Raw genomic sequence first — 26,871 nt, forward strand, 5'->3', positions numbered from 1 at the left:
TGAGAGATGTGCAAAATATCCACACTTGTTATATAAATTAAAAAAAAAATGTTATCAATAAATGTAATAAAAGATTGTATGTCCTATAGGTAAACAGGTGCAGGTCATTATGATGAATACAAATAATTGCATGGTCATTTTCACACCTATTTTGACAAATTCACTCAAAGGGTTAATTATAGAACAATATGATGTGATCCCTTGTTGACAAAACAATACTGTACACTTGGAAACAAGAACAGGTGTTGTTGTTTTTTAACTATAACCACAGTGTATTAGATTTTTTTAAATCTCTCCAATAAGTCAATTATCTTAATTTATGAATGAAGTTAAAGCTTAAAAATAGATTTGATCTATTTCAAAAATGTATTTGAAAATATTACTGAATTTGAGAAATAAATTGCGATTGTTCATTACTGAGACAGGTATTATGGCGATACAGGTACTTTCAGATGCTGTATATAATGGATGCAAAACAGAATACTACCGGGAGTAGCATGGAGTAGGACGCACTTGTCAGCTCTCCCGCTTTCATCCTGCTCAAAATCCTGTTTTCTGGAGGAAATGCCTACTCCTTGCTCGGCTTTAGTGGTAGCCTATATTCTGTGGCCTGTTTTGAGCTACTCTGCTGGGCTCTAGATCTGCTGCTTGTCTACCTACCATCCGGTTCTCTCAGGAGACTGGTCCTGTGGTAAGGCGATCCTGGTCTTCCTTTTGCGCCGGGAGTCTGGGTGATCTGTGTTCCTCGGCCTCTGGCCGGGATCCGTGGCCATCTTGAAATCTCCTGCATTGCAGGACACGCAGTGTGTTCGAGACTGTGACACATTTACTGCATGTTTTGGTTCTCCTGCTGACTTCGGTACATTTGCTGCCTGTGATCCCACATTCGGATCCTTCACTTGCAATAATGATGATGGTTTGCTCTCAGGGCCGTGTTGTGAGCTACGTGTACGGCTAGATCTTTACAGTGGTTCTCTTCTTCTGAACCATGGAAAGCTCTCTGCAACAAATCGATTGTGTCATTTCTGACTCTACTCAGAGGCTTCTTGATCTATTTCATGCAGCACCGGACGATACGAATTCTCCCTGTTGCTCGTATATAATAGATTACTCCTTACTCCATTCAGCGACACCTAACCCTAGGTCTCTGCCACCCTAATAATTACTCAGTGTCCTGTCCCCTGATGCAAACTATCCTTATTTATCATGTACTTGTCCTAATTTGCCATGTACGGTCAGTTGTAGTTTTCTTGTCTTTGCTCATTTGTATATTGTTAGGTGCTGCAGAACCCTTGTGGAGCCATATAAATAAACAGTAATAATAATAATAATTGTTATTTTACAAATATTTTTGTGTTTTAGATAAGTGATAGAACCACAACTTTGCATTTGAAGGTAATTAAGTTGCATAACAAATAAATGCAACCAGTGGCATCTCCAGAGCTGCAGCAGGGTCCAAAATTCAAATAGGGGAGTCACAGCCACTGCGAGTGTGTCAGTTTGGAATGGCAGTTGGTGGCAGTGGGTGTGGCTCCCCTATTTTGAATTGTGCTGCAGTTCTACCTCTGGAGCCGCCACTGCATACAACATGAAGATTAGGAAAAGATAACAAATAAGAAAGTATGCTTTACCGTTACTGTAACTGCAGAATGTGGCACAATCCTTTTCATGTATTTTAAAGAGCAGTTTAATTTGTTTTCAGGAGGAGTCCATCTCCATTGCAGACAGAACATCTCATTCATTCCAAAGGTGATGTTGGTTGGGGAAGGAAGATATCCTGTATGGAAACAAAATAACACGTCACTAACACACGACAGCAAATATATACAGTGACTTCCTTTTTTATGACTGGTGTTCAACTAGCTTAGCATGGTTACTTATAGAATACTCTACGGTTGATCGGGTACCAGCATGGCATTACTGCAGGCTACTCTTACACACTTTTTGCCAGTAGTCCTGGATGGCATGCAGTCAACAAGTCATAGACAGTCATTATATTTACAGCACAATATCACATTTTAGCATGTCGACGTGTTTGATATGTTGATACTCCACAAGGACCATGTCGATGGGTGTTAACAAATGTTAAGATTAGAAATAGTGTTCCAACATACAAAATAGAGTTACAGACTTATCCAGCGCTTAGTAGCGTGATTCCTCTGCTGAAATTCCTTCAGCATACATTCCACATATAGGGATAAAAAACAAAATCTCTTATGGTGTAGTACCACATGCAACAAATGTATTACATAAGAGACAGTTTCAACAACAAGAAACAATTAAAACACAGATCGTTATAAATGTATCCAATCAAACATTCATGTGAATCCTCCGTTTGTCAGCATAAAGGGGGGTAATTACCAGATCAATGGGAACTGTAGACGTACAGTTCAAAAGGGCATGTTGTAATAATTCCCTGGAGTCAGGATACCGGCTCTCCTTTCCCCTCTGTAACGCCGTCCTGTTCACCAATGGTTCTGGGCGCCTCCTGCTGTGCTGCTGTACAAACTGGATGTCAAGACACCTTGATAAAGTCCCCAGGCGGGGAGGAAACGCGTCGGTGGTGTTAGCCCGCACCTTACATCCAGTTTGTACAGCAGCACAGCAGGAGGCGCCCAGAACCATTGGTGAACAGGACGGCGTTACAGAGGGGAAAGGAGAGCCGGTATCCTGACTCCAGGGAATTATTACAACATGCCCTTTTGAACTGTACGTCTACAGTTCCCATTGATCTGGTAATTACCCCCCTTTATGCTGATAAACGGAGGATTCACATGAATGTTTGATTGGATACATTTATAACGATCTGTGTTTTAATTGTTTCTTGTTGTTGAAACTGTCTCTTATGTAATACATTTGTTGCATGTGGTACTACACCATAAGAGATTTTGTTTTTTATCCCTATATGTGGAATGTATGCTGAAGGAATTTCAGCAGAGGAATCACGCTACTAAGCGCTGGATAAGTCTGTAACTCTATTTTGTATGTTGGTGTTTTTGGTGAAGGTTTTTGAGGAGAGCCTTATTTCTGAGTTTACGGATTTTCCAGGCTGCTAATTGCGCACGTTGTCTATCCTTACACACACAGTCTTTTAGAAATAGTGTTCGTTGTTGACATCTCGACATGCTGTTTCAATGGCATTGATGATATGTTCCAAGTTGACATTTGTGCATGTTGACATTTTAAACATGTCAACATTTCCTAGGTCAACACAAAATACTTATTGCCATGCTGTAGTCTAAATTATGATTTATCTGAATCCATCCTGCAAAAAAGAGTCACGGTGTTTGTAAAACTTTGATATTCACTGGATGATAGCTATATCCCATGGTTTGAAATTCCAAATGATACCCTAACCCACCCCTTCAGCAGCCTAATTCTAACTGTCCCCTTCCAGAGTCTAACCCATCACCCCTGCTCCTTAACCTTAACTCTAGTGCCTGAGTCTAAACCCAGTACCCAATAATAGACATTCTGACCGTCTCCCAGGATCCTGACTGCATCCCCAATTCACTATATGAGGAGCATGGTATAGTCAGAAGGGAATGGGTTTTGTCTAAATAGTACTTGGTGTGAAACACTGACCTACAAGAACACAACAAACACAACAAAAGAATGACAAATCCAGGCTCTAGGGGGGAACTTCACTAAGGTGGCAGTTCTATTTCACATGGGATATTGCTATGGGCAACCAATCAGATACTATCTATTATCTTCTAGAAGGTGCTAAATAAATAAGTAGATTCTGATTGGTTGCCCATAGCAACATCCCATGTGAAATAGAACTCCCATCTTAGTAAATGTCCCCCTATAAGTGTAATGACAAGTGGGAAATAACCCAGCAGCAGTTGACCATGGAAATGTTTCGTTAAAGAGTCAAAAACCCCATTACCATAAGGGTGCCCATAAACGGTACAATTGTTCCTGTGCGTTTTAAATAGATCACATCGCATTACATGCGATCAAATGGCATGCGATGTGATTGGGACCTAGTTAAAAAAAGCACGGGCCGCAGAGACTTTGGGCCTTATTCAGATTTCATCGGTACTGCGCGCATTCGCACGCAGTACCGATGTTGTGCGTCTGCGCATGCGCAGGTGTGTTTCTGCGCATGTGCAGGCGCATGGTGCGTGCACCCACGGCGACCTTTCTGGTCGCCGGGTGCACGCACCCATGGCAGCGAGGGGGGGGCGGAGATGGGCGGGGAGCGCCCGGCTGCCCCCTTACCATATGGGAACGCCCAGCGTGGTAATGAGGCAGTGACGCGGGTGTGTGGGGGCCGGGTAGCTGACATCTCCGGATGTCAGCTGCCCGCCCATATCACGCCAGCGTGCACGCAAATGTAAGTAACTCAAAAGTCACTTATATAAGCGTGCACGCTAAACATCATTCGATGGTCACCGACCATCGAATGATGTGGGCGGACACCCCAGCAAAGCGAATGGATGTTTATGCAAAACATCCATTCGCTGCTGTGCGGGCGAAGCCGCACTTTGCTGGGGCGGCGTGCGTTCGCCGGGCGGGGTTTGGTGGACTCGCAAGGCTGCGAATTCACAGCCTTGCGAATCAACCTGAATAACCCCCTTTATGTGCGGTGCAATGGGATGCCAGTGGAAGCGGGCATCGTATCGCACAGCACCATTGTACCGTGTATGGGCACCTTAACTATTTCTCTGTAATAATAATCTAGGACACATTGAGCTACATAAAATAGTACATTACTTCCTCTAAGACTACACAAATAAAATTTCTGAAATATTATTTGTATAAATGTATCATTCAGCAGGTATGAAACCCAAAACACCCTCCTCATATTGCATTACCAGCATTTAACAAACCTACATCAGTTAATATCATAATCTATGACATACATTACTCACTGTAACCCAGGCAAAGGAGTAACATCACTCTCAATCAAAAGCAGTACCTCTGCTCTCTATTTACTACAGGTGTATATTTTAAGCCCCCACACACTACCCAACTCCCAGCCGACACCGATATTGGCGACGGTGGGGACCCGATGGAAGGGGGGGGGGGGGCACGATGGCCATGCTGCGGCATTGCCATCATTAATGAGGACCTCCCTTGTCTGAAATTGCAGGAAGAGGGAGGGGATCATTAAAGATCTGAGGGAGCATGTATGGCAGTGGTTCCCAAACTTTTTCAAATCACGGAACCCTAGAGCATTAGAATTTCTTACACGTACCCCATGGCCAAAAGTTTCTCATTCCGAAATTTAACAAAAAAAAATTCATTATGGATGAGGGACAGGATTAGCTTCTGTTTGTCCACATATTTTGTTATTGAGAGCCCACCAGCAATGTTTTTGCCTTTTAGATTTACCATGAATAATTTGAATTGGTCCTGGACCACCAATCCAAGGCACCCCTGCAAGTGTCCTGAGGCACCCCAGGGAGCCACAGCACACAGTTTGGGAACCACTGACGTATGGTTAACAATGAGTGTACATACTAGAAAATATTGTGAACAAGATCTTCAGAAAGCCCTGGTGCAGTGGGTGTGGGGGCCACAGTGGTGGGGCAGTAGGAGCCGAGTGGTGGCGGGCTATGCAGAGTGACCTTTGACATCACGTCACGCTGCTTAGAGCCGCACAACTGGAGACAGGAGCAGCTGTGCAGCCTTTGCACAGGTGCTCAGGCGCTGCTCGGCAATAGATTGCACATGGACAGGCTAATCCCGGAGTCGGAATCTCTGATTTTGTGCTTCAAATACTGGAAATTTAACAGCCACATCCCAGCATTCTCCCGATCCTAGAATCGGCCACCCTAATCCTGACCAAATTCTTCTGATTTCAAGGGAATTAAGCATGGAGTGTCTTTCATCTGCTGCAAGTTTTCTTGGCCTACCACTGCACCTACAGTCCGCAATGTTGTCCATTTCTCTGCATCTTCAAAAGAGTCTGTATCCCCAGACTGTTTTGACATATTTGTCTGTGAGAGACCTCGATTCAGTATAACTAACTTTTGTATTGTTGCTTTTCTTAAGTCTTGCCATGGTGTAAGACCTTTGACATGAAACTGCCTTCCGCAACCTAACATTTGTATCAGATTTGGGCTGTTCCTCACCCAGTTTTAAGCCTACTACACAGCTGTTTCTGTTTCAGTTAATGGCGGTGTTTAAACCTGCATGTAAAAAAGATGATCACTATCACCTGTTTGATATGATTGGTTAATCAGGATGTGGTCAAGATCATGGTGGTCGAAATACAGACTCTGGATCCCAACCGCCACAATCCTGACATATTCTCCCTCTGTGGGTGTCCACAACACCCATAGAGGAAGAACAAAGTAATGTGCTGAGCGTAGCGAGGCACCGGGCCAGCAGTGCGGCGAGCCCGCAAGGGGCGGCATTGCGCTCGCCCCCCTGTCGACATTGTGGCAGCCATCTGTATTTCAACCACCGGTATCCCATACAGGGCCGGTTAATCATACATCTATAATCCTGAATTAAATGGGAAATCCTACAGTAGATGTAACCACAGTGCTCTTCCACCCTGCATCTAGAAACAGCAGGAGTGTGAGATGAAGGGGATATCAAAGCTGATTGGTCGGTACTATATCTCTCTCCAAGCTTGGATACATTTCCTAGTAAAGAGGGGTTAGATTGAATCTGCACATTTTTTTAGTGTTCATTCTAGCACCCGCTATCTTTGAAAACCCATGAAGTTCTTCTTCCTTGCCTGGGGTGTTGCTGTCTGCTGTAGTGCTTCTAGCACAGTGTGGTCTGTATATCATCACTGATATGCTAACCATACCTGTGCTCGAAACATCACAGCAGACAGCGAAACCCAGGCAGGGAAGAAGAACTGCATGAATTTTCAAAGATAGGGGGTGCTAGAATGAACACTACATTTATTTTAGTAATGTATAACCAACATAGCCAGTATCATATTGCGTTAAATCCAATTTAATCACTGACAGTTGGTTGTGCTCCCAGGAGTCTTATATATATATATATATATATATATATATATATATATACACTCCCAGTTATTAATAGTTATCATTGTTTTTGGCTTCTGGTAGATTGTCTGAAATACATGAATAAATTCTGTATCAAAGTTTTGCTTTTGGAATATTGCTTCTAAGTATTGCCAGGAGATTCTGTCAAAAGCTTTATCTGCATCGCAGCTTAAAACAATTGTGTTTTTACTTTGCATTAATTGTGTTTTGTATATAGCAGCTATTCATGATCTTACGTTGTATGCTGAGTATTTATTTTTAAGGAATCCCGTCTGTGATGGTAAATTTAACTGAAATCGTGATGCTATTATTTTTGTGAATATTTTGAAATCTTGGTTAAGAAGTGAGATTGGCCTATATGCCGTTATTAGTGTAGGATCTTTATTTGGTTTTGGAATAACTATAATTCGTGCTTCGTTGAATTGTGTTGGGGCATCATGTCCTTTTATAATTGAATTATATAATTTTCCTAATTGAGGTATTATTTGTTATTTGTATATTATTACATCGATGGAGGCTGTATTATTGGCCCATCTCCAACCAAAACACAGTTGATGATAGGATTTTCCTTTTGTAACATATTGTAAAGTAGAATTGTGGCGGAAAGCGCCAGAGGAAATTCTCCATGTTTACATAAAAGAACTACAGATTATCAGTTGGCTACCTTGCAGCCGAGCTGCGGTTAGTTGTCAGTGACGGGAATCATCTGCCACCTGCTCACTACCTGCTAGTAATAGGCGGAGGTAAACAGTGGCCCAACCACACATCATTTATTAATGCCGGTTAAAGTTACTGCTCAGCTATTTAACACAAGGGGAATCGTATGATGCAGAGTAATCAAAGATTAACCCTACAGTACTTCAATGTATCTAGGGGATTGTTTATTATGGTTTTAAGGCATAAATTCGGCAAAAACATTTTCACAGGATTATGACAATAATGAGTTTCACCTATATTTATTATTGCTATTTCACCAAGTACCTATATCTCCATAGTGCCCTATGGCTACGGCAATATGGGTCTCTTTAGCAATAGCTGCTTGTAAAGTTGATGTGGTAAGTTTTTACAACATTGGGAGTCACAGCTGCTCTGCAGGTGGGGCAGATGTAACGTGAAGAAAGTTTTGGGGTGTGCTCAAACTGAAATCTAAATTACAGTGTAAGCATATAGCTGTCTATCATCTCTGGGCTACATGCAAAAACAGCCAGGATTTACCCTACACAGAAACAATATCAATAACATGCATCTGCTCACATTGTATTGAATCATGGTTTATACCACACACATAATTACATGCCTTTTGCTTTACTGAATCCGGACTTATGTAGTAAGGTTTCTTTGTGATTAATGAAATGTTATAATCTCTACACAACACAATTGTTTTATGTCTATCTGTAGAATGTCATGGAACAGAACAGTGGAAGTATGTACTCCATGTACAGCCAACAGATAGAATACTAATACCCCTTTCAGACATACGCGAAAATCCCGGGTTTTTTAACATGAACGCGCCCAAACCCGGGAGTAGCGTATGTCTGAAAGGGTATACCTGGGATTTCACTCCCGGATGCTGAGCACCTGCAATTGACCAGGGTTTTTCCCGGTATTTAACTCCCGGGTTATGTCTGAATGGGTTTACCCGGGTTTTTCAGTTTTACACATGTGACAACGCTTTTTTTTGCTGCCCCTGCGTCTTCTGATGAGGTCATCAGCTGCAGCCGCGGAAGACCCAGGCACACGTGCGGCGGAGCAAGCAGAGGCAGTGGCTGCATGTTGCTCCTGTGCTCCCTTTCCAGCAAAAGGGTGCAGACTCCTGTGGGAAGACAGGTGCTATGGCACAGCATTGGAAGGATGAGGAGGTCAGGGAGCTGTTACATGTCCGTGGAGAAGAGGAGATCAAATCTCAAATCACAGGCACTGTGAAGGATGCCATAGTGTATGGAAATATTGCAAAGGTCCTTGCTAGCAGAGGTGTGAGGAAGACCCAGCAGCAGGTATTGAACAAGCTTAAGTCCCTGAAAAAGCAGTACCTAAAGGTCAATGACCAGAATCGCAATCGCAGTGGGGCTGGACGCACAGAGTAGCCCTTGTACGACCTTTGCAATGTTCTTCTCTGCATCTCACACTGTGCAACAATGAACAGCATGTGTAGCTTAATCCAAACATCACAGCCTGCAAAACACTGGCCGCCCCAGGCACAACATTATTAGCTGACCCCCCCCCCCCCCAACAAAACAAATATATTTTTATTTTATCTTTGTGGATGTGCCTCCTTATTCTTAAACTATAAGGTTTCCCTTTCCCCATATTATAGAGTAGGGGTTCTCAAACTCGGTCCCCACACTTTCAACTCAAAGTCGCCCAGTGTGTATGGGCCTTTACTTGTCAGTGGCAGTTGTAGAGGTGAGGCTGCAGCGCAGTCCAAAATTAAAATACAGATGTAGCCGGCCACATCCTTGCAGTGGATTCTACTGCCAATCCACCGCTAGCAGCCGGCTACCACCAGGGGCGCGCGCGCATGAGACACACCAACGGAGCTCGCCGGGGGTCCCCGCCGCCGCCACCGGTCCCCCTCTCCGCCCCGACCCCCCCCCCCCCCCGAACTGGGCGGCGTCTCCCTGAAGCGGAGACGGGCAGGGAGACGCTGCCCAGCCACCGTGATACTGGGACGCGTGAGACGCACGCGCGCCCCAATCTCTATCGCCGGCGCTCACCAGTGAAAAGTTATCTGGCGAGCGCCGGCCAAAGATAAGGCCCACTCCATCTGTAGGCGAGCTCCGCTTACTGCCAGTGAGTCGTGGACTGCAGTGTTTGGCAATGACTGGGCTGGCAGTTGGTGTGTCTCCCTTATATGAATTTTGGACTGTGCTAAAGCCCCACCTCTGCAACTGCCACTGGCAAGGAAGCTCAGGAGCAGAGCATTTTATCCCTCCTGGAATGGGTCATGTTGGTTGGTATGCAAAAATAACTCAGCACATATGTTTCTAAATCTGGGTACACACTGGCACAATGTTGGTTCAGGATGATTTGGACCAACCTAATGGCCTCACCACTGTGTGAAGACAGAAGCAGTCTGTGAGTCTGCTTTGGCTTCACTAAGGCAGTCCCATCTTTGGGCAGCAGCCCATAAAACCCGGGTTCTGCAAATGCACAGTACAAGGATGATACTGCGCATGTGCCGGACCCTGAATATGCCTCTGTGGGCTGCTGCAAAAGCAGCGGAGAAGACCGGGACCAGGAGCGCGGTAGCAGGTTAGCACGGTAGCCTTCCTCCTCAGAGGTATGAGCCGCCGCTGGTCCACATGTATTATGCTTGGAAACCAGCACTGGTTTTACCTATTACATTGAACATAATTTGAATTGGTCATGGACAACCATCGCAGCGCACCACCTGCAAGAGCACCAAAGCACCCAGTTTGGGAACAACTGTCCTATACATGAAGCAGAGAAGTACAGCACAGAGAAATCTAATAAACGAGGATTGTGGTCATATCCCAGATTAGTCATCATATAAGGATTACTAGAACAACAACAAAAAATGACAACTAAAAGATGCTTTACTATTTAAATATTGTTTTATATTGTTAATATCTGTCTGGAGTCAGTTTTGCAAACATCTTGTTTCCTTGCTAATGCTTGAGACTAATGATGCACATTATCTGTATTACTATACCAACACCATCCACAACTACCCACCTCATCCCAGTTAACAGAATGTCATAGGTCTCATGCCTGCACAGAAGCTGCCCCTGCTCCTGTCAGTACTGGTTGAGTATTCCTTATCCAAATGATGCCCCTTTCAGACCGCACAAAAAAACGGTATTTTGCCGATTTTTAACCATTTTGAAACGGTAATCTGTGCAGTCTGAAAGGTGCAAAGTGATTTTACCATTTCCTAAAAAACGGTTTTTGGAAACGGTAAAAAAGCAGGGTCCTACCCGTTTCAGACCCTTTTTTTTGGTGTCAAAACGGATCTGAAACGGGATTCCTACCGCCCCCCCCCCCTCCCCCCTGGGCAGCGCAGTGAGGGGAATAGTGGTACTGGAGGCAGGGGGTCCCTACAGTGGGAGCATACAGACATTCTATGGGAGCTACTAGTTCCCATACGCTGCAGGGACCCCGCCACTGATATAACATACACTGTAGGGACCCCCTGCGCTGGGACCCCCGGGCAGCCACTCTCCCACCCCTCCGTCGTGTGCATACCGCGCTGTTTTGCAGCCCCTCTCCCCCCTCGCCCCGTCATGCCTCCAGCGTCTGCCATCACCGGGACGGAGTGCTGCAGATAGCCGGTTGCTCCTGTCCTGCGGTGAGTGACCAACCGGTCCAGGCTGTTAAAGCGATTGCGAAAACGGCTCACACTGCTCCCCTGTGCACTGTGGCTGGTCCAGGCTGGGGGGGGGGGGGGGGGGGGAGAGGCTGCCCACGGGTCCTCTGGCAAAACTGATTAATGTATGGGGGCCTGGACCGGCCACAGTGCACAGGGGAGCAGTGTGAGCCGTTTTCACAATCGCTTTCACACCGCAAACCTGCTTTAGACCAGGTATTTAGATGCGGTGTGAAAGGGGGTAAACTTCCTCTGACACGTTTTAAAAAAACGTTTTAAATACCTGGTCTAAAGCAGGTTTTGCGGTGTGAAAGCAGCATTATTCCAACATTCCAGAAAGTGTTTTTTTGTTGTTGCTAAAAGCACTACTGGGGACATGATTTGTAACTGACACTACTGGGGACATGATATGTAATTGACACTACTGGGGACATGATATGTAACTGACACTACTGGGGACATGATATGTAACTGACACTACTGGGGACATGATATGTAACTGGCACTACTGGGGACATGATATGTAACTGGCACTACTGGGGACATGATATGTAACTGGCACTACTGGGGACATGATATGTAACTGGCACTACTGAGGACATGATATGTAACTGGCACTACGGGGGACATGATATGTAACTGGCACTACTGGAGACATGATATGTAACTGGCATCACTGGGGACATCTGTAACAGCACTACTGAGGGCAGAATATGTAATTGGCACTACTGCGGACATCTGTAACAGCACTACTGAGGACATGATATGTAACTGGCACTACTGGGGACATGATATGTAACTGGCACTACTGGGGATATGATATGTAACTGGCACTACTGGGGACATGATATGCAGCTGCAGGAACAGATAAGTATCAGCTGCAGGAACAGATAAGTATCAGCTGCAGGAACAGATAAGTATCAACTTTCTTATATTTTGATAAAAATTAACTTGTAGTGTGTAATTGCATTGTAATTTAACTCTCTACTGTATACTAGGGGGTTAGTCGCAGGGAGGTAGATAAAATGGGTGGGGCCCTGATTGAGAATCTCACTCAGGGCATGTTGTGCAAGATGTATGCGCACCTGGAGCAAGAGTCCCAGTACGAATACATCTGCACGAGATGTGAGCGAACGTCCGCCCTGGAAGCCCAGGTCACTGATCTAGAGCGGACCGTTCAGCGACTGAGGGATATTTCCAATCTTGAGCAAAGCCTAAATAGAACGGTGGAGGAGTTGCAGATGGGGTCACTGGTAGAGGAGGAGGATCAGGTAGCCAGCTGGGTCACGGTTAGAAGGGGAAGCAAGAGGGACAGGAGGGACAGGAACGACATCTCGGATCTATCACACCCGAACAAATTTGCCCGGTTGGACGAAGTTTCGGGGGAGGATAGAGACGAAATGACGGAGCTGGAGGAGACGGCTCCCTCTAGCAACCAGAGGAGAGGTCCCTCTAGCTCAAACGGGATGACAGTTAGTGAGGTACCAAGGCAGATAGTGGTGGTAGGGGATTCCATCATTAGGAGAACAGACAGGGCAATCTGCTATCGGGACCGCGATCGCCGCACGGTCTGTTGCCTCCCGGGTGCTCGGGTACGGCACATCGCGGACCGAGTCGACAGATTGTTGGGAGGGGCTGGGAGCAACCCGGCGGTCTTGGTGCACATCGGCACCAACGACAAAGTAAATGGTAGGTGGGATGTCCTCAAGAAAGAGTATAGGGAATTAGGTAAGAAATTAAAGGCGAGGACATCTAGGGTAATTTTCTCGGAAATATTACCAGTGCCACGCGCTAGCTCAGGGAGGCAGAGGGAGATCAGGGAGGTAAATGTGTGGCTTAAGGATTGGTGTAGGAAAGAGGGATTCGTGTTCATGGAACACTGGGCGGACTTCTCGGTCAGGCGCTATCTTTTTTGCCGTGATGGATTGCACCTGAACCAGGAGGGGGCTGCGGTGCTGGGGGGAAGGATGGTTAGAGGGTTGGAGGAGATTTTAAACTAGGCGACGGGGGGGTGGGGGCAGCAAGACATTATGGGACCATCATGGAGAGAAGCCGGACTGGGATCAGAAATCATATGGGGGAAGGAGATGGGGGGGGGGACGGAGACATAGACAAAGTCCTGGGACATAACAAGGGTATAATCGGGGGTAACTCTCAGGGTGCATCAGGAATGTCATGTAATAAAATGTTATGTTGTAACAGTCACGTTACCCCATTACAGTTCTTAGGTACAGATGATCTTAGTATACGGGAAGGAGGGAATGACAGAGGAAGAATTCCCGGAACTATGGAGAGGGCAGGCAGTGTGCATGGTGGGAAGGCCTGTAGAGAGTCTATTGAAGGGGAGAGGGGAAAGAGGGAGCTAGTAAAGAATTCAAATGGGTCCTGGGGTGAAACTAATCACAATATTAGAGCCATATCTAAAAATAAACATAAATTAAAATGCTTACTGGCTAATGCAAGAAGCTTAGTGAGTAAAATCGGGGAGCTTGAAACGGTGATCAGTAGGGATGACTACGACATCATTGGTATTACAGAAACATGGTGTAATAAGTCGCATGACTGGGCATTAAACATGGAGGGATATACACTCTACAGGAAAGACAGGGAAAATAGAAGGGGCAGGGGTGTGTGCCTATATGTAAATAATAACTTAACATCATGTGAGAAAAATATGAGCACAGACCTGGAAGACGACAACTCGGAGACAGTGTGGGCAGAGATAACCGACAATAATAAGAAACCAAAAAACAAATTTATAATAGGGGTATGCTATAGACCACCAAATATAAATGAAAGGGAAGAGTCTCTTCTTTTAAACCAAATCAAACAAGCATCAAATCACGGTCAGGTATTAATTATGGGGGATTTTAATTTACCCGACATTGATTGGGAAAACGAAACAGGTAAATCAGCAAGAAGCAATGGGTTCTTAAGCTTACTTAAAGACCAGTTTATTACACAAACGGTAGAAACTCCAACTCGTGATGAGGCGCTCTTGGACTTAGTATTAACAAATAACACAGACTTAGTTTCAAACACAAAAGTAATTGAACAATTAGGGAATAGTGATCACAATATGGTTTCACTGGAAATCAACTTCAGTAAATTACATCAAAAAGGATCTGCAAAAATACTAAACTTCAGAAAAGCGAACTTTGAATTATTCAGGGAAGCCCTAACAGGAATTGGGTGGGAAACGGTTATGGAGGGAAAAAATGCAGAGGAAATGTGGGATACTCTAAAAAAGGTGCTTGATTCACTAACTATTGAATACATTCCTAAAGTAACTAAAGGTAAATTCAACAAAAAAAAGCCACCATGGTTGGACAAAGAAGTAAGGTCAGCTATCAACAATAAAACCAGAGCCTTTAAATTCTATAAAAATAACTTGAATGAGGAGGCATTCGCAAAATACAAAGAATCAAACAAAACTTGTAAAGGGGTAATCAAAGCAGCTAAAATATTATATGAAGAGTGCATAGCCACTGAAAGCAAAAACAACCCAAAGAAATTTTTTAAATACATAAATAGTAAACGTTTAATTAAGGAAAACATAGGCCCACTAACTGATACTAGTGGAAAAAGTGTTACTGAGGACAAGGGAAAAGCAAAACTGTTAAATGAGTTCTTCTCATCAGTATTTACTAAGGGAGAGCAGACTGTGGAACGAACATTTACCACAAACGGGACAAATAAGCCAGATCTCATTGTGGATTTCACACCGAAAGAAATAATACTGAGGCTAAGCAAACTCAAAACAAATAAGTCACCAGGGCCAGATGGGATTCATCCGAGGGTATTAATGGAATTAAGGGATGAACTAGCTACCCCCCTACATTATATCTTTAGCAAGTCACTATCGTCAGGTATAGTACCAAAAGATTGGAGAATAGCAGAGGTAGTGCCAATATTCAAAAAAGGAAAAAAGGAAGATCCAGCTAATTACAGACCCGTTAGTTTAACATCAATTGTGGGTAAACTATTTGAAGGATTTTTAAGGGATGGTATCCAGGAATATTTAGATCATCACCTTCTACTCAGTACTAACCAACATGGGTTCGTGAAAAATCGTTCATGCCAAACTAATCTACTAGGGTTCTATGAAGAGGTTAGCAAAAACCTCGATAATGGAAATGCTGTAGATGTGATTTTCCTAGATTTTGCTAAAGCATTTGATACTGTCCCACACAAGAGATTGATTAATAAAATGGAGAACCTAGGATTCTGTGAAAATATCTGCAGATGGGTAGGGAATTGGCTATGTAATAGAGAACAAAGAGTGGTTGTGAATGGTGCCGTATCAGATATGATACCGGTACTAAGTGGAGTGCCCCAGGGTTCGGTTTTGGGGCCCATTTTGTTTAACATTTTTATTAACGATATTGGGATAGGGTTACTCAGCAATGTATCCATCTTTGCAGACGATACAAAACTTAGCAAAGTCATCAAATCACCAGAAGATGTCACCATGCTTCAAAATGATCTTGCAATTCTAGATGAGTGGGCAAAAAAATGGAAGATGAGGTTCAATGTAGATAAATGTAAGGTTATGCACCTTGGGAGACACAACCAGTGTGCAAGTTACAACCTTAGCGGAGAGGAACTGGGTAATTCCATACTTGAAAAGGATCTAGGAGTCCAAATAGACAGCAATCTAGGATGTAGTGCCCATTGTAATGTAGCTACAAAAAAGGCCAACAAAATTCTGGCATGTATTAAGAGGGGAATGGAAACTAGGGACTCAAGGGTAATTATGCCACTATATAAAGCATTGGTGAGACCTCACCTAGAGTACGGAGTACAGTTCTGGGCCCCACACTATAAAAAGGACATCATAGAATTAGAAAAAGTCCAAAGGCGAGCAACAAAGCTTATTAGGGGAATGGAGAATTTAAGCTACGGGGAGAGATTAAGCAATTTGGGACTATTTACATTAGAAAAGAGACGTTTAAGGGGGGACATGCTCAACATGTACAAGTATATCAAGGGCCAATATAAGGAACTGTCACACACCCTATTTTCTACTAGAAAGGAATCTAGGACGCGAGGGCATGAGTATAGATTAGAAGAAAAAAGATTTCATTCAGCTAGTAGAAAGAATTTCTTTACGGTCAGAACAGTCAAACTCTGGAACTCTCTTCCCAGAGAGGTGGTAACGGCTGGCTCATTAAATGCGTTCAAGGCAAAGTTGGACAAACATTTACTGGAGAAAAACATCCATGGGTACAAATAAGAAATATAATTTGTCTGTAAAATACCAGAACCAACCAAATCAGCAATGGATATCTATACCAGGTTGAACTAGATGGACGCAAGTCTTTTTTCAGCCTTACCTACTATGTAACTATGTAACTATGTATATGTAACTGGCACTACTGGGGACATGATATGTAACTGGCACTACTGAGGACATGATATGTAACTGGCACTACTGGGGACATGATATGTAACTGGCACTACGGGGGACATGATATGTAACTGGCACTACTGGGGACATCTGTAACAGCACTACTGAGGACAGAATATGTAATTGGCACTACTGGGGGCATCTGTAACAGCACTACTGGGGACATGATATGTAACTGGCACTACTGGGGACATGATATGTAACTGGCACTACTGGGGACATGATATGTAACTGGCACTACTGGGGATATGATATGTAACTGGCACTACTGGGGACATGATATGTAACTGGCACTACTGAGGACATGATATGTAACTGGCACTACTGAGGACATGATATGTAACTGGCACTACTGAGGACATGATATGTAACTGGCACTACTGGGGACATGATATGTAACTGGCACTACGGGGGACATGATATGTAACTGGCACTACTGGGGACATGATATGTAACTGGCATCACTGGGGACATCTGTAACAGCACTACTGAGGACAGAATATGTAATTGGCACTACTGGGGGCATCTGTAACAGCACTACTGGGGACATGATATGTAACTGGCACTACTGGGGACATGATATGTAACTGGCACTACTGGGGACATGATATGTAACTGGCATCACTGGGGACATCTGTAACAGCACTACTGAGGACAGAATATGTAATTGGCACTACTGGGGGCATCTGTAACAGCACTACTGGGGACATGATATGTAACTGGCACTACTGGGGACATGATATGTAACTGGCACTACTGGGGACATTATATGTAACTGGCACTACTGGGGACATTATATGTAACTGGCACTACTGGGGACATTATATGTAACTGGCACTACTGGGGACATCTGTAACAGCACTACTGGGGACATGATATGTAATTGGCACTACTGGGGACATGATATGTAACTGGCACTACTGGGGACATGATATGTAACTGGCATCACTGGGGACATCTGTAACAGCACTACTGAGGACAGAATATGTAATTGGCACTACTGGGGGCATCTGTAACAGCACTACTGGGGACATGATATGTAACTGGCACTACTGGGGACATGATATGTAACTGGCACTACTGGGGACATTATATGTAACTGGCACTACTGGGGACATTATATGTAACTGGCACTACTGGGGACATCTGTAACAGCACTACTGAGGACATGATATGTAATTGGCACTACTGGGGACATATGATGTAACTGACACTACTGGGGACATGATATGTAATTGGCACTACTGGGGACATATGATGTAACTGACACTACTGGGGACATGATATGTAACTGGCACTACTGGGGACATGAAATGTAACTGGCACTACTGGGGACATGAAATGTAACTGGCACTACTGGGGACATGAAATGTAACTGGCACTACTGGGGACATGAAATGTAACTGGCACTACTGGGGACATCTGTAACAGCACTACTGGGGACATGATATTTAAGTGGCACTACTAGACAACATCACTACTGGGGACATGATATGTAAATGGCACTAAATATGTGCAATAAAATGATTGCTTGGCATACAAATTCAGTATTTGAGATTGTACACAAACTTTGTTTTATGTTTTGAAATCTTGTTTTATGCACAAATAAAATATATATGTGTGTATTTCATGTGTTTGATGTGTTTGTACAACATAAATGCAAGATACGTCAAGATACATCATTGAAATATAAAAGAATTCTCAAATATGGAATAATCTTTTATCAAAATTCTTCTGGTCCCGAGCATTTTGGATAAGGGATACTGAACCTGTACTGGATGCTAGCCTGGAACACATACTGTACTTTACACATATTTTTAAATGGGAAGTGCAGGCTAAATTTGCATACTTGCCCCGCAAACCTCATTCCTTCCCAAATTCCAGAACATGCCCATACTGTACATCCTCTGCTCCATACACAGAAAAGATTACATGCAGCTTTTCTGCAGGAAGATGACTGGAGCCTATTATCATAATAATGGAAGAGCAATACAGTTTTGCCCAGTAAATAATATATATACTAAGGTTCTTATGTAGAGTCTGTTTTTTTAAATAAAATAATTTTTATTATGAAAAGAATGATTAAATACAGACTTCAAAACAGAACATATATGTATATATGCAACATTGTGTATACATGACAAAGACACACAGGGCCTTATTCTGGTTGGTCCGAATGCGTACGGACGGCCGATGGTTGGTGTTTGCGCATGTGCAGAGGCGTATCTGCGCATGTGTGAACGCCGCGCACGTCGGAATACGGCGTAAATTCTGTACAGCCCGAACAGGGGGTGGAGATGGGTGTGAAGGGCTGTTTGAGCTCATTACCATATGCGACGCCCCACGTATCATGGGTGTCCCCATGAAAACGCTGGGCGTATGTATGGTAATGCAGCCGTGACGCACGTGGGCGGGGCAGACATATGACATATCCGGATGCCAGCTGCCCGCCCATATTCCTGCTTTTGCACAGAGAAATGCCCGAGTGGTCTGGAGCACTCTGTGCTGCCTGACCACTCGGTCCTGCATTCGATGGTCGGCGAGGGGGGCGGGGGCCATGCTGCATTGTTACGAGATAGTAGAAACAGACTGTGCTTGCGATACTGGCGCCTCGAGGCTGTGCATCAGCATCATACTGGATGTGGCTTAACACAGTGCGATTTTGACTAGCTTGCTATCGATTTTGATTATATAGTCAAAATCAATAGCCAAAATGGCACACATATGTACACAGCTTAAGTGAATTCCAGCCATCCGGATGAGATTTGCTCATATTTAGACTCGTGTGTGTGTGTGTGTATATATATATATATATATATATATATATATATATATATATATATATATATATATATATATATATATATATATATATATATATATATATATATATATATATATATATATATATATATATATATATATATATATATATCTAGTGTCTGATTGTGTGTCTCTGAAACACTGCCATCTGTTGGCAGCGAGTGAAACTACATATCTTGCTCTCTTACACATGCACAAACACAGAGGCACTTACAAGATAGTAGACTAGCTTTCGAAGCATTTGCTTTGAGCGGGCAACTGTGCAGCAAAACTTGAATAAGAGGTACTAATGTGTATCATAATGTGAATAAGGGACACTACTATGTGGTGTAATATGAAACTGGGTGTAATGTGAATATGATTTTGCTACTGTGTGGCATTATTTGAATTGGGGGTACTATTGTGAGACCACTGTCCCTTTATAAAGTATGGGAGGTAGTGCACAAACTTAGCAGTTCACAGGGGTGCCAAAAACCCTGGCACTGGCCCAGGTTCAGTAGCAAGAGAAATTAGTTCCACCTCTCCAGGACCACTTTAAGCCCTGCCTAGGCATGTGCCTAATGGGAAATTCACCACTGCAGTAAATATTTATCCATATGTATTAATTGATATTTACCACATACAGTATCTACCTATATCAGTATAGAATATAATTATCAATGAAAAAAATTCTTGACTTCACCCAAACTGTATCTGCATAACTCACCCACTCTTATATCAAATTATCCAATCACAAAGTATCAAAATGCTACAATTTCAATAGCACATTTATAGGATACTAGTAAGCCACGTTACGTCGGCACTCAGCATTCAATAATCAACAGTTCTGGTGCACTCCCAATAATCCAATACATAATCCAGCAAGAAAGACTCAGTCAGAAGTCATGAAAACAAGTGAGCTGTATTTGCGCCAAGCGCTTATATATAGATGACAATAGTACATAATATACTGTGTAGGTAGATGTGGTCTGTTGGAAAAAAAAAAAATAAGCCTCACTATTACATCTTCTCCTACTGTATATCATGGGCTTCACAAACATCATATAAACCATAAACTAAATCCAGTCCTGATGAAGCTAAGTATGTAATATACAGTAGTTACAGTATATGTCCCTCCCTTATTACATACAGCAGTGTGCATACTGTATTTATTGTCAGTTTTCAGGTTGGGGTCTTAATATAATCAGCTCTAGTCTGTAATCAGCACTCACATCTCCAGCTACCTCTGATGCCGCTCTCACACTGAATGTGCTTATATGCTGTAATTAGTCACTACACAGATCCAAATACATAACACAGGGAGCAATTATATATATATCTCTAAAAACATTAAAAAGTGACATAGAAAAGAGGGGGGGGAGAGGGGGTGACAATAGGGAACAATGGAGATAATGGTAGAATTAAAAAAAGTAAAAAATATATACAATTTCATGCACTAAAAAGTATTTTCTGTGGTAAATTTGTTGGAAACGTTACTTAGGTCTCTTAGCCCCCCGAACAAGACAACCATGGGATGCCCCCCACGACCTCCTGGACTGGACACTACAAGCTCTGGAATGCAGAGTTTGATGTCCGGTCGGTATCCCAGGGTCTTGTCTGGTTCCGGTTTTTACATAGTCCCTAGAAATGCGGCCACTGCCAGAATGCTGATATATTGAGATATTGCCACTGATGGAAATGCGGTCACTGACACAAAATATAGCTACTGATACAGATATATAGAATGACAGAAATGCAACCACTAAAAAGATACAGACACGGATATAAATGGCAAGAAAATAATCTGGCTTCCGCTGGCGCTGACAATCATAATAATAATAATAATAAGTTCCTATATCATGGAATACGGGGCCTTATTTTGGTTCACTCTTTCTGACAAAATACTTCTTAGATGGACAAAACCATGTGCACTGCAGGGGGGCAGATGTAACATGTGCAGAGAGAATTAGATTTGGGTGAGTAATTTTGTTTCTGTGCAGGGAAAATACTGGCTGCTTTATTTTTACACTTCAATATAGATCTCACTTTGAAGTAAAACCCCACCCAAATCTAATTCTCTCTGCACATGTTACATCTGCCCCACCTGCAGTGCACATGGTTTTGTCCATCTAAGAAGGATTTTGTCAGAAAGAGTGAACCAAAATAAGGCCCACGGTCCTCTTCTCCAGACATAGGAATGCAAATGTGTGAGAATAAATGCCATATGTTCCTCAGAGGGAACAAGGGGTCCTCTTCTCCGTGTAGAAAAAGCCTGTGCAGATATGGGGGTTCCCCACTTGATGTAATTAAGCTTCCGAATATTTTCCCCTCATAAGGTATAAGGATATCGAATGTGACCCAAAACAAAGATGTTAGGGAATATATAGTGTAAAATCATTTATTAAAAATACATAACATGAAACTGGAGATTCATGAGGAGAAAATATTCGGTACTTGTGTACTATCACGGTGCCCATCGCATCGCAGACCATAAGGCATTGGATGGTATGCGATGCGACGAGATTTCCCCCCGATACAATGTTAAAATTGTATAGCATTGTATATGGCATACAATGCGATGCAATTTTAAATTGTATAAGCACCCTAATGGGGGTTTACAATGTTAAATGCACCCCCACTATGAACGTGAACCTGAAGCGTGGCAAGCGCAGCGAGCCTGCGAGGGGCGGCGGCACGTGTCCTCCGACCTTTTCATACCCCCACTATCCACGTCGGTGTGGAGTTGATTTTATATAGTGTGGCAAGCGCAGCAAGCCACCGAGCCCGAAGCGTGGCGAGCGCAGCGAGCCCTGCGAGGGGACGCAGAATACATGTAAAGTAATACGCTGCGCTCGCCACACTATATAAAATCAACTCCCTGCCGACGTGGATAGTGGGGGTATGAAAAGGTCGGAGGACGCGTACCGCCGCCGCTCACCACGCTTCGGGTTGGCGTTCATACTGCGGGTGGCGTGGGGGTGCATTTAACATTGTAAGCTCCCATTAGGGTGCTTATACAATTTAAAATCGTATAGGGAGCTTATACAATTTTAAATCGCATTGCATCGGTGTGCATCCGGTGTATGGCATGCGATGCGATTAAAAGTCGTGCGACTTAATATGGGGGCGCCGTGATAATACACAAGTACCAAATATTCGGAAGCTTAACTACATCAAGTGGGGAACCCCCATATCTGCACAGGCTTTTTCTACATGGAGAAGAGGACCCCTTGTTCCCTCTGAGGAACGTATGGTATTTATTCCCACACATTTGCATTCCTACGTCTGGAGAAGAGGACCGTATTCCATGATATAGGAACGTATTATTCTTTGATTGTCAGCGCCAGTGGAAGCCAGATCAAATTCTTTTCTTGCAATTTGTCACTCAATTGGTTTTTAGGGCGACCACATTTTTGATCTGTCCAGTACAAGGCAGCAGACCCAGCGCACACCCATCATTAAACTCAACTCACTTGTCACTACGGATATAAATGGAGCAACTAACACAGATACACTCAGAGCCGGCCTTAGCCTAAATGACGCCCTAGGCAAGATTTTGGCTGGTGCCCCCTAGCACTGCCACTAGTTCCGCCTCTGACCCTGCTCCCCTTTCCCAGCACCATCAACCCTCATTATAGCAGTCATCATTTTGGTGCTCCTACACGCAATATTTTAAATAGAAACAGTGCACACATTCGGTGCGCAGCCCAAACAGGGGTGGGTTCTTGCTGGGAAGGGGCATGGCCACCCAATAGTACCCTCAATTCAAATTATGCCACACAGTAGTGCCATTTATTCACATTATATCATGCGATGGTGTCCCTTATTCACGTTACATCACACAGTAGTACCACTTTACCTTATGTACATTACTCCTCACATTATTCACATTATACCCTTAGAAAAAAATCCTGAGAAAATATTGTATTTTAAGCACCTCCATGGCCACACTGCAACCCAGCACAAAGCAGTGTGTGCTGGGCAGAGAAGAAGAGCTGCAGCTGCTGCTGTCACTTAAGGGGAGGGGGCCCGTGGGCCCCCACTGGGCCCTTCCATCAGACTTTGGCCTGGGTAATTTGTACCCCCTACCCCTTTCTCTCGGCACCCCTGATAATACCACACAGTAATGCCCCTTACAAATGACACACATTATTAATGTCCCGTAAATGGAGTGCATTCTATGGAGGGACATGTTACCAGTGGAGTACCCCAGGGATCTGTACTTGGACCAGTGCTCTTTAATATCTTTGTCAGTGACATTGCAAATGGTATTGAAGGGAAAGTATGCCTTTTTGCAGATGATACAAAGATATGCAACAGAGTAGACACACCAGGAGGGGTAAATCAAATGACTGATGATCTAAGTAAACTTGAGAATTGGTCAAGAGAATGGCAACTACAGTTTAATGCTAAAAAATGCAAAATTATGCACTTGGGACTCAAAAACCCAAAGGCTCAATATAGTATCAAGGGTACTATAATGGAAACTACTGAGGAGGAAAGAGATCTAGGAGTCACTATTTCAAGTGACTTAAAGGCAGGGAGGCAATGTAACAAAGCAATGAGGAAGGCTAGTCAGATGCTTGGTTGCATAGGGAGAGGAATCAGTAGCAGAAAAAAAGACGTAATAATGCCACTTTATAGGTCATTGGTACGACCTCATCTGGAATACTGTGTCCAGTTCTGGAGGCCATATCTTCAGAAGGATATAAATACATTGGAGAGTGTACAAAGAAGGGCAACTAAAATGGTTCATGGCCTACATCACAAAACTTACCTGGATAGACTAAAAGATCTTAACATGTATAGTTTGGAGCAGAGAAGGGAAAGGGGGGACATGATAGAAATCTTCAAATATATCAAGGGTTTTAACATAGTACAGGTGGGAAATTTTCTTCAAAGGAAAACAAGTAATAAAACACGAGGACATGCACTGAAACTGGAGGGAGGTAGGTTAAGGGGAAATGTTAGAAAGAATTACTTCACAGAAAGGGTAGTGGATAAGTGGAATAGCCTCCCATCAGAGGTGGTAGAGGCTAAGACAGTAGAACAATTTAAACATGCTTGGGATAGGCATATGAATATCCTTACAAAGAAATAAGGATTAAAAAGGGTTGAGTTTACCTGAAGGGTAAAAAAGGGGCAGACTAGATGGGCCAAATGGTTCTTATCTGCCGTCAAATTCTATGTTTCTATGTTTCTATGTTTCCTTATAACCATAATGCCCCTTACACATTATGCCAACCTTTATTAATGCCCTTCATACACATAATGACACACATAATGCCCCTTACACATACATACATACATACATACTGTATGTTGCACATTATTAATGCTCTTATACACATGACACACATAATGCCCATTACACATATGTTGCACATTATTAATGCCCTTATACACATGACACACATAATGCCCCTTACACATATGCCGAACACTATTGCACAACCAACCCACCCGCAGACAGCACTCGCACAGCCGCTAACACTGTGACCTCTGCCTCTGCTTGGATACAGATGTTTCCTCATGCATCTTGCCTCAATAGGCCATGCAGCCCCTGGCCAGTTCTGCTAACGTTTGGTGCATTTTTTGCTGAAAATTCGTCTTATTTGCATTGTTATGACCAGGACACATAAGGAGCTTCCGATGATTAAAATGATATGCGGCGTGCCTATATTCTGTGTGCGACTGTGGCTGTACCTGCATACGGAATGCTATGTTAAAGTGATTTCCATGAATATACTATTTCATATGCAGATAACAGCCGCACTCACACACAGAATATAGGCATGCTGAATATCATTTTAATCAGCAGAAGCTGCTGATGCCCCTAGGCATTCCAAATGCCCTAGGCAATTGCCTAGTTTGCCTATGCCTAAGGCCGGCTCTGGATACACTGATACAAATACAGTTACTGATACTGTCACTGATAGAAATAAAGCCACGGATACAGATACAGCCACTAACACATTGGCCACTAAAAGAGATATGGCCACTGCTAGTAATGCAGCCACTAATACAGATACCACCACTGATAGCAATGCAGCCACTAATACAGATACAGAAAGAGGTAGCAATGCAGTCATGGATATAGATACGGCTACTGACACAGTGACAGCCACTGATAGAAATGCAGCCACTAATAATACAGATATACTGTAGCCACTGATAGCACCAATGCAACCACTAATACAGACAGCAATGCAGTCATTAACACAGATACAAATATAGCCACAGGTACTGGCAGGCGTTAGCATGTATGTATGTATGTATGTATGTATGTATGTATGTATGTATGTGTAGCATAGGGTGAACAACTCATCCCTTTAATTCGGGACGCATATTAATTACACAGGTTCTGTGGCTGGCTTTCACCTGGTTTTAAACTGCCACACCTCAAGACTCCATTTCACCTGGTTTTAAACTGCCACAGAACCTGTGTAATTAATGTGTCCCGGATTAAAGTGAGGAGTTGGTCACCCTAGTGTAGCATACAGTACAGTATACAGTATGTGTAGCACTGGCTGCTGTGCTGTGGGTAGGTACAGTACATGGCAGAGTAGCAGTAGTTACACGTGGGACTCTGTACACCTCACACCCAGGAGACAGGGGGTCATACAGTATCTATATATCACTATAGTTACCTGTACACCCGAGGAGAACATGTAGTGCCAGGCAGACAGCCAGGGTGAGTGTCCGGTCAGCCGCACCCCCCATGTCCCCGCCGCGCTGTGCTCCTGCTGTGCTGTCCCAGCAGCTGTGTGACGCCAGGGAGGTGGGAGGAGGACGCTGTCGCTGATCACCCAGCTCCTGAGTAGAGATGGCTAGTGAATCGCTGCCTCGACTCAGTGACTCGAACCATTAAGCTGAATACATGATTCGAGTTAGTCACTGTGGCAAGAGCCGAGACAGCAGCAGCAGCAGCATTATAGCATAGTAAGCTCAGCCCCTCCTCTCTGAATCGTCAGGCTCTGCAGGAGAAAGGAGAGTGCAGTAACAGCTGAGTCCAAGTTAAGTCTATGCTGGGAGCCGTGCACTGTCTCCCTGTGCCTGCAATTCCACACTACTCATGAGCCCAGCCACTGACTAACTTCCTGTCTGCCGGCACACAGCACACACTGAGGGACAGAGACTCTGCAAGTCCCTGAGTGTGCTGTGAGCCCTGCACTGTCTCCCTGTGCCTGCAATTCCATATGAGTAGTGACTCGAGAGCCGAGTCACTGACTCAACACACTTTACTGCGCTGAGCCATGCGGCTCAACTCATTCCAATGAATCGTCTTGCCCATGACTACTCCTGAGTCCTAACACCCAGCGGCAGTGAGTGACCCTGACTGCCGTCCT

At 43.8% G+C, this 26,871-nt stretch overlaps 1 protein-coding gene across 4 annotated transcripts in view; it reads right to left on the reverse strand.

Annotated features, from left to right (window-relative positions):
• Positions 1-26,635, reverse strand: part of LOC146035865 (interleukin-13 receptor subunit alpha-1-like) — a 55,588-nt gene extending 28,953 nt beyond the window's left edge. Inside the window, exons 1-2 of one of the 4 annotated variants that reach the window (XM_083159555.1) lie at positions 26,173-26,635; positions 1,632-1,777 (exon numbers count right to left, since the gene is read on the reverse strand). In XM_083159555.1, coding sequence (XP_083015681.1) covers positions 1,632-1,777; positions 26,173-26,245 — 219 coding nt within the window. In that variant the 5' untranslated portion in view covers positions 26,246-26,635. The remainder of the gene's footprint in view (positions 1-1,631; positions 1,778-26,172) is intronic. The other 3 variants (XM_083159554.1, XM_083159553.1, XM_083159552.1) reach the window with 3 other exon arrangements.
• Positions 26,636-26,871: the final 236 nt, after the last annotated feature.

This window comes from Crinia signifera, chromosome 9, assembly GCF_055691185.1.
Source record: "Crinia signifera chromosome 9, ASM5569118v1, whole genome shotgun sequence".
Taxonomy (NCBI): domain Eukaryota; kingdom Metazoa; phylum Chordata; class Amphibia; order Anura; family Myobatrachidae; genus Crinia; species Crinia signifera.